This window comes from Dermacentor albipictus, chromosome 4, assembly GCF_038994185.2.
Source record: "Dermacentor albipictus isolate Rhodes 1998 colony chromosome 4, USDA_Dalb.pri_finalv2, whole genome shotgun sequence".
Taxonomy (NCBI): Eukaryota; Metazoa; Arthropoda; class Arachnida; order Ixodida; family Ixodidae; genus Dermacentor; species Dermacentor albipictus.
In genome coordinates, this window is record NC_091824.1 from 31,016,399 (window position 1) to 31,031,287 (window position 14,889).

Consider the following 14,889-nt stretch of genomic DNA (forward strand, 5'->3'; position numbering starts at 1 on the left):
TACTGGGTGGGAAACATCTTGCTTAGTGTGTTTAGGTTTGGATATGTTCCTGTTTGCAGCCTCCTCCAAGAGGTTGCTTCATGCTGATTTAGGCTGTTGTGGGGTGGAGGGTATTTGATTCGGACCTCCTTATAGTAATTCAATATGTCTGAGTAGCTTGGGTTGACTGGTATGGGTTCCTCAGGGTCGGTGCTTGTGGCCGCTCGGTTTGTGTGCTCTCGAGCTGCCTTGTCCGCCCTTGGGTTCCCTTCTATTCCAGCGTGTCCTGGTACCCAGAAAATTGTATGCCTGACTTTATTGTTAGCCCTGCAGGAGCGGAGGATGTAAAGCGCTCTGCGTCCTATTCTGCCGTTCATGTAATTCCGACACGTAGTTTGCGAGTGGGTGAGTATTGTTAAGGACCTTTCGGATCGGTAGCCCTCCACTGCCGCTAGAGCTACGGCTATTTCCTCAGCTTCCGTTACCGAGCAGTCCTTCATTGACGCGCTGCTGATCTCTTTGTAGTCCTGGCTTATTGCTATCGCAGCTGTCTTTACTATGTTTGTGCCTCTTTGCTTGGCGTATACTGCAGCATCTGTGTATACTGTTGTGTTTTTTGTGGCCAGGTACTTTTCGACGTATTTCGCCCTTGCGTCCCTTCGCGCCGTGTGGAGGTTTGGGTCCATGTTTTTGGGTAGGGGGCTAACAGTGAATGTTTTCCTATATTCATCAGGAATCCCCACCGTTCTTTGGGTTTCTTTGATTGATTCCGCGAAGCCTAGCCTTATTAGCAGTTCCCTTCCCGTTTTGGTCTGCTGGAGTCTCATGAGCTGTGCGATACTTTGGGCTTCTTTTAGTTCTTCGAAGGTGTTGCTTAAACCAAGTGCCATTAGCTTCTCTGTCGATGTATTGTTCGGCAGGTGAAGTGCTGTTTTGTACGCTTTGCGTAAAATTGTGTCCGCTTCTTGTATTTCCTGTTTGGTGCAGTTGAAGTACGGGAGTGAGTATGCGACCCTGCTGACCACCAGGTTGCCAACCAGCTTAAGTGTGTCTCCTTCTTTCATCCCATATCTCTTTTGTGACACCCGCGTGATCATGCGTGCTATTTGGGTTGTTGACTGCTTGAGTGTTTTCAGCGTGTGGGTGCAGCGCTGGTTGGATTGCACCCACATTCCAAGGACCCTGATTTGTTGGCTTTCTGGTATCGGCTGCCCCTTTAGCCATATGTTAAGGCTTTCTTTGCTTTTCTTGCCCCGTGTAATTCTCAGAAGCTCGGATTTCTCCGTGGAGCACTCAAGGCCTCTTTCCCCGACGTATTCTTCCACGCAAGTGGCTGCTTCTTGCAGATAGCTTTCTTTTTGGCACAGCGAGCCTTTAGTGGCCCAGATGGTGATGTCATCTGCATAAATGGCGTGTTTTATGCCTTCGATTTTGCTTAGTTTATGCCCTAGGCCAATCATTGCGATGTTAAAGAGTATCGGGGAAATTACTGAACCTTGGGGTGTCCCCTTGTTTGGTGTGGCAAATATTTGCGATCGAATCTCTCCCAAACCTATTGTTGCTGTTCTATTGGAGAGGAAGGCTTTGACGTATCCGTGTACTTTCTTCCCGCAGTCTACGCTGTTAAGGCCTTCCAGGATTGCCGCGTGGCTTTCGGATTGGGAAACGGCTTTCGGATTGAAATTTCAGATCTTTCCACGGCGCGTAGCGATGGAACACTTTACAGACACGGTTGTTAACGCGCAATGTATGCCCTGCGCTTGTGAGCGCAAAATGGCCAGACCTGGTGAAGGGGCCTTTTAAAAAAAGAAGAAAACTTGATGCGCCTGTTCTTCATCACTGAGCGCATGAAAAACACAGCTTCGTTAAAACGCACGCCACCGGCAGATAGCGCGACAGCTGTTTTGTAGCAACCAGTCCAGTATCGTGCATCACACGCACGAACTGCCAAAATCGCCAAGACAGCTGACACCACAAGCAGATAGCAGTTTTCATCACTGCGGCGCGATTCAGAAAATTACTGCTGCAAAAAACTTCGCGCGATCATCGTTGGCAACTTCTGATTTCCCGCATCTCAGTTTTCCTTGGAACAACAACTGGTGCTCGTCTAGAAAAATTGAAGTAACGATTACGAGACTATGGTGCCGAGTCCACCCACTGAACGTTTACCTCCACAGGTCTGGTCTGGCTAGATCTCCTTTTTGCCCTTTATGCAATGAGAGTGAATCTCTGGAACACTTCTTTTTGACATGCCGCCTTTTCCTTATTCAATGGAAAAGGCTTTTAGAAGAACACGTCCAAAAGCTTGGCTTGAATTTGACTCTTCCTGAAACTATTTCCTTTGGGGCTACCGTACTGGGTTACAGCCACAGGAACGTTTGTGAAGCCCTCTGCATCTTTCTGCGTCAGGCAAAACGAATTGCATGTTAACATGCTTCTAAATACTTATTATGCTCACAATATCACAAAATATCTAGATAATTGATTATTCATACAAGTAACAGAAGACGCTTTAAATCCCATTTGCAAGATACTCATTTCATTTCACCCTAATTTACAAAAAACGAAAATGCTACCAGTTCCTTCACCGCCTGATTCACGGCCGGTCCCCCAGAGTTGGTTGCGCCATTTCACTAGGGAAGAAGAACAGCAACAAACTTGAATGTGGTTTAGGATGCCGGTTCGATTCCATGCCACGGTGACCGCATTTAGAGAGGCACGAAACGCGAAAACGCTCGTGTACTTAGTGCACGTTAACGAATCCTAGGCGGTGAAAATCATTCCGGAGCCCTCGAAATGCCGCGCCTCTTACAGCACCAGCGTTGCTCTGGGACATTTGCCAATCAATCAAAAATGGGTTAGGAGTAAGCTTAGTTTCCTGATTTTCTGTCCAAATGGAGTGCGCATGTGAAGCTCAGTTTGGTTGTGATGTGTACTCACTCGGTGGATATTAAAGAAAATAAAAAAGGGAGGATCCCAAGTTGATGTATTGCAAAACATGCCGTATTATCACAAAATAGTATTAATATTATATCATCAATAATTCTTATTGTTGTATTGCACGAGCAGTAGTAGTAGCAATAATAAATAGAAGTAGTACTAGTAGTTAGCAGCAGCAGCAGCAGCAGCAGTAGTAGTAGTAGTAGTAGTAGTAGTACGTAGCAGTAGTAGTAGTAGTAGTAGTAGTAGTAGTAGTAGTAGTAGTAGTAGTAGCAGTAGTAGCCGCAGCAGCAACAGGGCATCAATAGCAGCAGTAGCAATCCACTCGGTGGAACAGCTGTTACATCAGAGCACCTGAACGACCCTTTGCTGCTTTCATATTGATACTTTTTGTGCGCAAACAAACAGGGACGAAGAATAGGGGCAACACAAGGACGAGCGCACAAGCGCTCGTCCTTGTGTTGCCCCTATTCTTCGTCCCTGTTTGTTTGCGCACAAAAAGTATCAATATGAATATGTTCCAACTAGGTCGACTCGCAATTATCCTTTGCTGCTTGCCTCGTTATGCCACCACTCGAACAGCGACACCGAAGGCTCTTGACCTAGCCAACGCGCTTTGTTCTGCATTGACCTGGATGCGTGTTTGTTTACTTCTGTCGCTTTCTTCGCCCTTGGGGAGAGCAGTCGAGTGCGCTCTCTTTTCTTCACTAGCGTTCCGGTCAACGAACTAAACGGCATTGCGCAACCTTGCCCTAAGTGATGCGCCGCCGAAACGGAGCGAACGAAACTGCTGCTTCGTAGAGCACTGCAGGGAAAATAAGAATTATTTTTAAAAAGACACTCTCCCAGCTGCGCGGAAGAGGTGCCGAAAACGAAACCACATTCGTCGCAATGTTGACGATCCTGCTTTTAGCACCAGGCGGCGCGCGCTATCAGTGACGTCACTTTTGCAGAGGTATTAAAAGGAGGTCGCTGAATGCGCCGGGGTAGTTGTTGGGATCCACGCCACCCTTTGGGGCGGTATGAATCGTACGGCTGAGTTAACCTTATCAAGTTTAAGTAGTAAAGAGGTCGCCATGCCTGGTATTTGTAGTAATTTTAGTAGTAGCTGTCCGGACAACACCATGAGGTAGGGTTCTTGGTATTTTTCTGCACTCGCTTCAGCCGCCGGCTTCCCGCCGATGTGTTTACGGTGAACTTGTTCCTCGTTTCGCCACGCTAAGCCTAACTTCCGAGCGTGACGGACCTCGATGTCCTATTCGCCTGTTTTTCATCGCGAACGGTTTCTTTCACGTGGGAGGCGTGTTGCCTGAACAGCGATTGAACGCGTACCCGCTTCGGATCCGACGTTTCTGCGCCGTTTTCTCGAGCTTCGTGATCTCGACGTTCCGGAATTGCGACGCTCCGAAACGGGACGAATTATGTGCGATTAATTTTTTTTTTTGCTTTAAATTGCGGTTCTTTTCGCTCCCAAATCCGGGCCTCCTCCTGCAGTGTCTGACGCCGGCACGTAGGCATGATTCTGTCGCAAACGCTGAGTTTCCTTTCGATGTGCCACCTCTCGATGAGATGTTATCGCGTGCCTTTTGTTGTCCCGTGACCGAACCTCCGAGAAACTTCCCGTCGGCTGCCATATCGGAGCAACTCTGCCCCCCCCCCCCCCCCCCCATCCACCTTTATTTTTGATCTCGCATTTGATTCCATACTCGTGCAATGACCCAGTTTTGCTTCGTCGCTGCCGAAAGGCATCTAAGCATCGCTCGTGAAAACTTCTGTCTTTGGCTGGATGGCGAAAAACATTAAATCATTGCATAATGTGAACCGTTCAAGTCATTGCTTGCAACCAGCAACCGCCTCTTCTCTCCCCGCACTGATGCGTCGTCTGCGACTCTGTATACCTATATACCTACAGTAGATTGTTATTCGTTTCGTTTGCAGGCTTCCAAGGAATATCTACGCGAAGGCAAGGAAAAATAATTCTGCTACGTGGGAGAAGCAGATTTGCTCGTAGCCTCCCCTCGCACGGAGCCTCTCGCCCCCCTCCCCCCCGCGTCTTTCTCGATTTTTTTTTTCTTACTTGCACCATTAATTGTGCGAATGTAAACTGCTTGCCGTTTACCGCGCAGGAGGAATGTGGTTTTCACAATAGCAATAGTGGCTTCTGGCAAAATTGATTCCACGCCTGATGGGAGGAAGCCGATAGTTTGTAACATCGTCTACGGAATGGTGGACGCGTCGTGGCGCATAGCACGTCGCGTCGAGGCCGTGAAGTCAGCTGAAATATGTTTCCGTTTTCGCAATCCCAGCGAAAGCTGCTGAAACTGCGAAAAGCATACGGCGCTGCTCCAGAGTTTGATTTTCAACACGGAAGCCGACTTCTACAGCTATTTGGAAATTCCCCGTTTTTTTTTCTTCTTTTTGTCGCTTTGCCGAATTTAGGTCAGAGGCGCATAAGGCATGTAAGCTTGCGAAAATGCGAACCGATTGTCTTGTGACATTTGTATTTGAACAGGTTTACTTTTCCAGCTTGTGTCAAGCATTCGTTGAGCTGTATTGGAAGGGGAGTTTGTTTACTATGAGCGAATTGGCTGCTGCTAAGCAGCTGGGCTTTTCGAAGGTTTAACGGAACGGCAAAGTGAACTCAGCGGCAGCTCGGCATCAGCTGTTGCAGTTTTGAAAGCCTCGCTGAGGTTTCACCTTGTGCAGTGCAATTAAAAGGCTGCATGAAAAGCAGCTCTCTGCTGTGAAGCTTCGTCTGTCTCAGTTGTATGCAGGTGTTCTAAGACCACTTTCGGAACTCGTTTCTGACCAGCCATTTCACTGGCTGTGGGCACTTGTACAGGAGTTCACCTTTCAGGTGTTTTTCGATATCCTGCCTTAAGCAGCGACTTTTGTCTTCCTTAGACTGATGCCCTTTTGCAGTCATGCCGTAAATTATTCATTTAGGGTGGTAACGAGCACGCACTTCAAAGGGACAAGGGAGGACACATGTCCTCTTGACCCGTTTGTAATAATGCACGTTACATGCTGTCCATTTGAGAACATGTAGCAAACGAGTAACAAAGGAAAGCGCTAGTCAAGGTCGGTGCTTTTAAGCCTTGCTGGCATTTATGTTGAAAACTTGTTCGTGTTGCTGGTGTATCATACTGAAGCATCAGTGCTGTTAAGGCGAGCATGTCTAGTTCGTGCAAAATCGGGTTGCTTATTTACATAGTGCAGTCTATCAAGAATAAGCAGGTGGGTGCATACCAGTCTTTGCACGTTTAGTTGCTAGTGAAGTGTAAAATTTGATGGGTTAAAATCTGTAAATCGATGCGTCCAAGTCATCGGGTGTCTGCCTGCAGCACTTTCGTGGGTTCACTGACTCCATACATTGGACGTCAAGACGCAGATAATGCCAGGACTTGTCTGCGTTCAAGTATGCAGCGAGGAAGCTGGCTCTTTTGATGTCCACTTTTGCACTAGTGCACTGAAATTCGTTTTGCTGTCTGTGCAGGACGCTGCTGCGCCACTACTGTATCTCTCTGGGTGCTGGGCCTCTGTGGTGTTCCTGATGCGCCCCATGCCGCCGACGTGTCGCTGTCAAGCACAGGAGGCAGCGGCGTGGGGTCTCTGAAAGCGCCCCCTGTGGACAACTCCCATGTTCGAGTAAGCTGGCTTTGCACATTTCCTTGGCCCTTCACGAGATGATGCGAATAGCTGTGGCCGTAAGACACATTCAAGCACACCGGTGTCTGTGGACTTGATCCTGCATAGTATTTATATAACAAACTCCGATATAGCAAAGTAAATTTAAAATATTTATTGCCACTATCGTACGGACGCATGCCGGCATAAGAAATCAGATATAAAGTATTTTCGTGTTTGATGCAACTCCATTATAACAAAATTGCTTTTGGTGCATGGCATGCTTAAGATTCCATTACCTTTGTTACTTGCACCGTGTCGCTCATGTCAAAGCAAATGCTTTTTTTTTTTTCTTGTTGCAACAAAATTTGAGTGTAACTGCAGTGGAAGGGTCTTGCATTAGTATGCCTCTGCCTTTCCTTGTAAATAGTTTTAAAGTTGTAATAGATGTCTTATTGTAGACATGCATCTTTGTGTTCCTGCGTGCTGGAAGTTGCAAGCTGTTTTGCGTGTTGTGTGACTGTTTAATTTGGCACTGCGGGCGTCCTGCACTGTGGAAACCACTTGGCATTCTGTTGTATGTACAGTGTCGCATAACCAATTATGCCAAACCAGACTTGTGCTCTTCTTTTTTTTTTTGTGCAGCCTGTGAAAAATCGTAATGTAAAAGCGGCCATTTGCAACTTTTTTCTTGTATTCCTTTTTTTTTATTTGTGCCAAGGTCCAGTCTCCTTAGCATTTATTTTGTCAAGTGTTTGCATGACATAACGAATTTGCCATAGCTTAGCTTTCCTTAGCATTGCAATGAGGTAGCGATCAATTTTTCCTAAGATTTTATTCGGCATGTGTCTGAGCGTCTTACTGTTATGGCTTTTTCATGTGCTGCACAGTTGGGCATTCCCAGAGTCTATGCTGTAATGTGCAGTCTGCATTTTGAGAGCGCACAAGCATATTGTGCAGTTTTGCTGCAGCAATGCTTGTAGAACTTTGGTGCAAAGACCCTGTGGACTGTCTCTTTGCAGAAGGGAGGAGAGCTGTTTTCGCGGCAGTGGAGCGAGGAAGCGGTGCGGCTGACGTTCCGCTGCCGTCTGACGGAGCAGACCGAGGTCAACTGGGAGACCGTGCTGTGCCAGGACCGGCTGTATGTGCAGCTGCCGTCCTGTGTGCTGCCCGATGGCTCTCGGGAGGCCTTTGTCACACTGCTCGAGTTTGCCGAAGAGCAGCTGGGTTGCACCCATGTCCTGGTCTTATTCAACAAGGACCGTCCCGACAGAGGTCTCTGCTGCGCTCTTTTTTTCTTTCTTTCGGCTTTTTCTACAGATGACAGTACTTAGTTGGCCTTTCTCTTTACAATTGATGGAGGCATGTTGATCTCCAAAGTTGTGCTATTTTTTTTTTCCCACCTTGTCTTCATTTTCAAAAGATGAAAGGCTACACTGTGGCCTTTGCAAGCCCAGTGATTTTAGCACGACTGTCTGCCACAGAATTTCGACTAACGTGAATTGTTTCTGCATATGACCACAGGCTTCATTCAGCTTCATTGCTAGCAAGTTGCTAGACACCTACAGTCTTCAAACGGGCAGGAAGTTCACAAAAATGCACAGCTTTTTTTGTTGTTTTTTTTTTTAAATTTGTATCGGGCACATGGTGTGCAGTACTTTCGGTGTTTCGTTGCAGTGGTTTGTTGTACTAGGCTCGGTCTTAGCGCAAGGTTGCTTTTGTGTAAGTTGCCTAACGGTGTTTTTGCATTCATTTCATGCAGCTGGCATCATGCGCACGTTCATGTTCCTGGGCTTCTCAGTACTGGCCCCGGGACATCCACTTGTGCCGCAGTCAACGTCTGAAGGGCTTCTCTACATGGTTTACGCCATCGAGTGAGACATGCGACGCCATCGACAACCCAGCGTCCTTCGGGGCTCCACTGCTGCACCAACAGTTTCTTCGTGTTGTTCCTTTTTCTGCAACTCTTTCGGGGAGGAGATCCAAAGCGTGTAACCTTTTGGCGTGTTCAAGCATTAGCAACGAGAAAAGAGGGGCTTCAAAGTTGCGTGGGGGCAAATTCTACGGGGTTGGGCGGCCAATTCAATATTGGGACGTTGTTCGGGGCAGGCATTTTCAGAGACCGCGCGTTAGACCTAGAGCTTTGCGACCACAAGCGAGGATTCAGTTTGCTAGCAATTTCGTAATCTGTTTAGACCCCAGCATGTCCTAGGCATGGCGGCGTAATAGCGTAAACGTTTTTTTTTTTTTCTTAAGTAAAAAAATGTGTCCTCAATGTTTGGCACTTGTAATTCTATATGGCTTAGTGTAGACGTTCGTTTGGGACCAATGCAGTGTTTAGGGCATAAGTTAGCCTTTAGATATCATGTACACTGTTTCAAAAAGTACATGTTGCCTCGCTTGTGGGACTAGCTTCTTCCTGTGCTAGATTAGCACGTCTGTATCCTTGCTCATAAAGTTCAAAAAAATGTAAAAAAAATTGCATAAACTGCCAAAAATGTTCAAAAAACACCAATGGCCTTGTGTATTGTCACTTTCTTCATTCACTTGCTTTCGGAGTTGTGCAACTGTTTCGTGGCTTCTCACAGTTCGCAAGTCTTCCTTATGCATGCAACACATCCTGTGTTTTTCATTTCTTCCAGCTTTTTTTGTGTTCTATAACAAATAAAACGTTTTGTCTTGGAGATACTGTTATCTTATTTTCAACCTGTACCATAATACATTCAGACCCGAGTCGCCTGTGCCCGGCTGGAAGCGTTTCCATATGTTGTGCTGGGTCAAATACAGTTATATGTTTTGGCAATATATGTGAGAGAGGAAAAAAAAAACTTGCAAGCTGAAGTAACAGCCACATTAAATAGGCTACTGTTGTGAATTGTCACTCATTGTGCGAATCGTTGCAGCCTGAGACACGCGTCGAGGAGATGGGGCTCCGGTAACCAGAGTTTCTTTTTTTTTTTTCTTGTGTGGTGTTTCAAGACTGCGACAGGGAAAACAAAATCGAGCTGGTGGACAATGCCACTGGAGTCAAACGCGATTACCACATTGTGCTGCCTGCTGCGGGGGACGGCTGTGCATTTGGGTCATCTCCCACTTGAAGTGTGCAGTATGCTTTCTACATGGGCACTGCAGTTGCAGTAAGAAGGATGGGTGAAAATGCTTATCGCTACAGGGTTAGCTGCGACAGCTGAGTATTCGGCTTGCGACAACTCGGGAGGAGGTGTGAAGGCACAGGAACATGTGGGTGTGCATGCTGACGTTTTCATGCAATAGTAGGGCGGAGAAACTGGTGCAGTAGGTTGCGATTCTCGATTGCGCATTTTCTTGGCGGCTGGAAAATGCATCGTTTTATCGTAGTTGGGCGATGTACTGAACATTGGTGCCAAAGTTTGCGTTTTCCAGGAATGTTTTAACTGGTACAAAAGTTAACTGACAATTGCGATACTCCCTAATGCAACATTTGAGTGCAGCTTTATACGTGTTTTCATTTCCCAATATGTTGGTTGCGGAGACCGTGAACTGTTTGGTGTACCCCCTTCCAGACGTGACTACCCAATTCGCGGTAAGCGCTGAATGTTTTTTTAATTTTTGCCACACTACCTTCAAGTCTTGTTCAATTCCGACAAAAATATATCGTTTAGCTGTGTTCATGGCCGCTTGCATACGGGAGACTCTGAAACCACGATGTTTGAACCATTGAGAAATACCATGCCACCTGCCACAATCGCAACCCGTGTACCGCGGATAATTGAAGCATGTTTTCAGGCATTTGAGATGTACTAAATGGACTTAGACCGACTCTCCCAATATGCCTTGTGCTGACTTTCTAATCGAAAGCACCCTTCCCCCCCCCCCCCCCAACACACACACACAAACAGTTGTAGCTCTGAAGGAAGAGAAAAAGTGATGAGAAGGTTTGCAGTAGTGTACAAACAATAAAAAAATTAACATGACAAGAGTTGCTAAGTTCACATACAGATTTTCATTATGTAAAACAAAAAGTCGTAGTTTGCATCCAGTTATTTCTTCTACATATACACTTGCATTTGTTTTCGTGGGTTTCTGTTCGTACTCCTGTAGATCATGAGCATGTATTCGCAACTGTGAAAGGTCGTTGGTACACCTGTAGGATTTGCCTAGCATAGTTCACAGCCGTCTGCGCACATGTGATTCCGGAACTATGAGGCCAGAAGCGTTTAGAAATTGTTCTATATTAAGTTGCCCATCGCAATCAGGAAAACGCATCGCGGAAGTTTTGGGCACGTAGGGCCCTCTGGCCTGTACTTGTCGGGGATAAGGTGGCCTATCCACCTACGGGATTATCTGACTGAGCTATGTGGAATGCTGGGTTGCCATAGTTGGAAGTCCAAATCCTTCTATAAGTTATTCTTTTTTGTTTTGACGATGGTGAGCTTGAAATTCACCTCCTCCAGTGCACTGCATCTGCAGGCTTGGAGTGACACCTGACACCGGCGAAAGATGCTGAGAGAAGCGGGGCTATACTAATCCAGGTACAACCAAACTGGGAAGGCCCACTAAGCTTCAACAAAGACACTCCCTCACCAGAACAGGAATTGTCCTCCCTGGTGCAGTATTCGGCCACTACGTCCCAAATGATTCTTTCAGTAAACCCATGGCCCTCAGTCCCCAGCAGCTGCGGAGCACCTGACCAAGGTAGCGGTCAGACCTGCAATGCAGCAGAGGGTCCCAAGAATCTCTGGGCCCGGACAGGCTGCCAATAGAAACCGAAACCTTTTAATTGCTGAATCCTGTCGAGTGAGGCTAGCTTAGCAGGGCTTTTTGAGGAACTATCAAACATTGTTTGGGATATCATCAGCCTTCATGAAATTAGAACTGAGGCTTATACATTGCTGAATAAAAGCCATGTCCTCTGCTATAGAGGTCTGCCAGATAAGGAGCAGTTTGGAGTAGGATTCCTAATCCATAAGGAACATAACCGGCAACATTGACAAATCCTACAGCATTAATGAAAGGGTAGCAATAGTCTTAATAAAGCTGCATAGGAGGTATAGAATAAAGGTAGTACAAACCTACACTCCAATCACGATGATGAAGAAATAGAGCAGTTTTATGATGTTGAATTAGCGACGTGAAAAGTGCAAACTTGGTATACTGTAGTAATGGGCAACTTCAATAAAAAAGTGGGGAAAAAGCAGGCTGGTGAACAAGCAATTGGCAACTACAGAGTCGATTCTAGGAACGCTAGTGGAGAGATGCTGGTAGAATTCGCAGAAAAGAATAAGCTTCGAATAATGAACACCTTTTTCAGGAAGCGTAGCAACAGAAAATGGATCTGGAAAAGCCCTAATGGTGAAACAAGAAATGAAATTGACTTTATACTTTCTGCTGATCCCAGCATAGTGCAGAATGTAAAAGTTATAGGTAGGGCAAAGTGGAGTGATCATAGCTTAGTGACAGCTAGGATTCACCTCAATTTGAAGAGAGAAAGCGCAAAATTGGTCAAGAAGAAACAGGTGAACCTAGGGGTAGTAGGGTAAAAGCAGACAAATTCAGGCAGGTACTCGCAAAAAAATATGCAGCATTAGAACAAAGAGATGATGATGATGACATAAAGGTAATGAATGAAACCGCCACTACGCTGGCTTCAAAGGCAGCAATTGAAGTGGGAGGCAAGGCACCACGGCAACCAGTAGGCAAGCTCTCCCAAGTAACAAAGGACCTAATATAGAAATGACAAAGAATGAAAGTGTCGAACTCAAGAGATAAGCTAGAATTCGCTTTACTGTCAAAACTGATCAACAAGGCGAAGATAAGAGATACATATTCGAAACTATAACGTGACAAAGGCTGAAGAAGCCGTAAAAAATGGCCACAGCCTGAAATCAGTGAGAAAAAAACTTAGCATATGACAAACCAAGATGTATGCACTGAAAGATAAGTAGGGTAATATCATCAGCAATCTCGAAGCAGTTAAAGAAGCGGAAGACTTCTATACTGACCTGTACAGTACCCAGAGGAGTCGGGATACGTCCATCAGAAAGAGCAATGAACAGGATACAGAAACTCCTATAACTAGCGATGAGGTCAGAAGGGCTTTGCAAGACATGAAACGAGGAAGAGCAGCAGGAGAAGATGGAATAACAGTCGATTTAATGAAAAATGGAGGAGACATAATGCTTTGGAAACTGGCGGCTCTCTATACGAAGTGTCTATTGACCGCAAGGGTCCCAGAAAACTAGAAAAATGCAAACATTATACTAATCCACAAAAAGGGATGGATGGATGAGAAACTTTATTAGGGTCCTTTAGGGCGCGCACTAGCGCGCAGCACATTAAAGAATTGAAAAATTGTAGGTCCATTAGCTTACTCCCAGTATTATATAAAATATTTACCAAAATAATCTCCAATATAATAAAGGCAACGCTGGGCTTTAGTCAACCAAGGGATACTCTACAATGGATCGCATCCATGTCATTAATCAGGTTATCGATAAATCTGCAGAGTACAATAAGCCTCTCTATATGGCTTTCATTTATTATGAAAAGGCATTTAATTCAGTAGAGATACCAGCAGTCATAGAGGCATTACGTAATCAAGGAGTACAGAAAGCTTACGTAAATACCTTGGAAAATATCTACAGAGGCTCTACAGCTACCTTCATTCTACACAAGTAGGAAGATGCCTATAAAGAAAGGGGTCAGACAGGGATACACAATCTCTCCAATGCTATTCACTACGTGCTTGGAAGAAGTATTCAAGCTATTAAACTGGGAAGGCTTAGGAGTAAGGATCGACGGTGAATATCTCGGCAACCTTCAGTTTGCCGATGGCATTATTCTATTCAGCAACAATGCTGACGAGTGGCAACAAATGATTGAGGACCTTAATACAGAGAATGGAAGAGTGGAGTTGTGAAGATTATTATGCAGAAGACAAAGGTAATGATGAATAGCAGAGAAAGGGAACAAGAATTCAAGATCGCCGCTCAGCCTCTAGAGTCTGTGAAGGAGTATGCTTACCTAGGTCAATTAATCACACAGAACCCTGATCATGACAAGGAAATTCACAGAAGAATATAAATGGGTTGGATCACATACGGCAGACATTGTCAGCTCCTGACTGGAAGATTACCATTATCATTGAAAAGGAAGGTGTACAATCAGTGCATTTTACCAGTGCTATGGGGCAGAGACTCGGAGAGTGACAAAGAAGCTTGAACAATTTAAGGACTGCGCAAAGAGCGATGGAACGAAGATTGCTAGGCATAACGTTAAGAGACAGAAAGAGAGCGGTTTGGATCAGAGCGCAAATGGGTATAGACGATATTCTAATTGACATCAAGAGAAAGAAATGGAGCTGGGCAGGTCATGTAATGTGGCGGTTAGATAACCGTTGGACCATTAGGGTTACATAATGGGTACCAAGACAAGGAAAACAGTCGAGGACGGCAGAAGACTATGTGGAGCGATGAAATTAGGAAATTCACGGGCACTAGTTGGAATCGGTTGGTGAAGGACAGGGGTAATTGGAGATCAAAGGGAGAGGCCTTCGTCCTGCAGTTGACATAAAACAGGCTGATGATGATGATGTTAGCTGCTGCGGCGCACTACTCTGGCACCATCTTGGAGTGTTTATCTTGCGCGGCACTATGCTTTCCTCTGCTTTCCTGCTCGCATTCGCTTCGCTGTTGCCGTCTTTCATACACCACTGCACTTCTCTTTTGCTCTTTTATCCTGTGCTGCGCTTGGATACGCCGAGGGATGACACAAAACACAGGAATAGGCACCTAAGAGCTGTGCTCTAAAAATAAGCATAACTATGAATTATTTTTTTGTGTTCTCGATCGCGAGCATTGGCGCTGAGGAATCGTTCATAAAAGGATCGTATCAACGAGGTTCTACTGTGCATGAGCAATAGCACATCGAAACTTCACACTTGAATTGTCGAAATTTCGCGCGATTGCCAAAATCATGCTAATTGTAGACGTACCTTTCACAAGAATAGCACATGTTCCGAACTATTTTCGGTAAGGCTGCTTTTCAGGCTAGCAGAAATCTGAAAAACAATTTTGTTTTCTCCGCTAGAATTCATGAAAAGCTTGAAGTGGTGTGATCATTTGTGAGAACTACCTTAAAGCAGGTTTTTGCAGCAATATGTCGTCACTTAATTGACTGGTGTGTGCGCACCATCATTAGTAAATGCAAATAAAGGCCTAGACTTTTCTAACAGTAGTTTTCAAGAATAGGGCCCTGTAAATGTCCGGAAGGGTGCAAGAGCTGTGCAGGTGTTCACATTTCATGTTACACTAATATGAAATGTGGAACACCAAGAAAAAAATGTGCACTTGCAACAACTGCAAT

The 14,889-nt window shown here is 45.5% G+C and overlaps 1 protein-coding gene across 1 annotated transcript; it reads left to right on the top strand.

Annotated features, from left to right (window-relative positions):
* The first annotated feature begins 3,995 nt into the window (after positions 1–3,995).
* Positions 3,996–9,230, top strand: Oda (Ornithine decarboxylase antizyme). The gene is made up of 4 exons (XM_065429629.2): positions 3,996–4,002; positions 6,416–6,567; positions 7,569–7,821; positions 8,309–9,230. Exons 1-4 carry the CDS (start codon positions 3,996–3,998, stop codon positions 8,422–8,424), a joined length of 528 nt encoding a protein of 175 aa, XP_065285701.1. The 3' UTR covers positions 8,425–9,230.
* Positions 9,231–14,889: the final 5,659 nt, after the last annotated feature.

Bases quoted from the DNA above. Each gene is read 5' to 3' on its own strand.
- Oda (XM_065429629.2), top strand. The intron at 6,568-7,568 runs GTAAGCTGGCTT...GTCTCTTTGCAG, and splicing joins TGGACAACTCCCATGTTCGA to AAGGGAGGAGAGCTGTTTTC. The intron at 7,822-8,308 runs GTCTCTGCTGCG...CATTTCATGCAG, and splicing joins CAAGGACCGTCCCGACAGAG to CTGGCATCATGCGCACGTTC.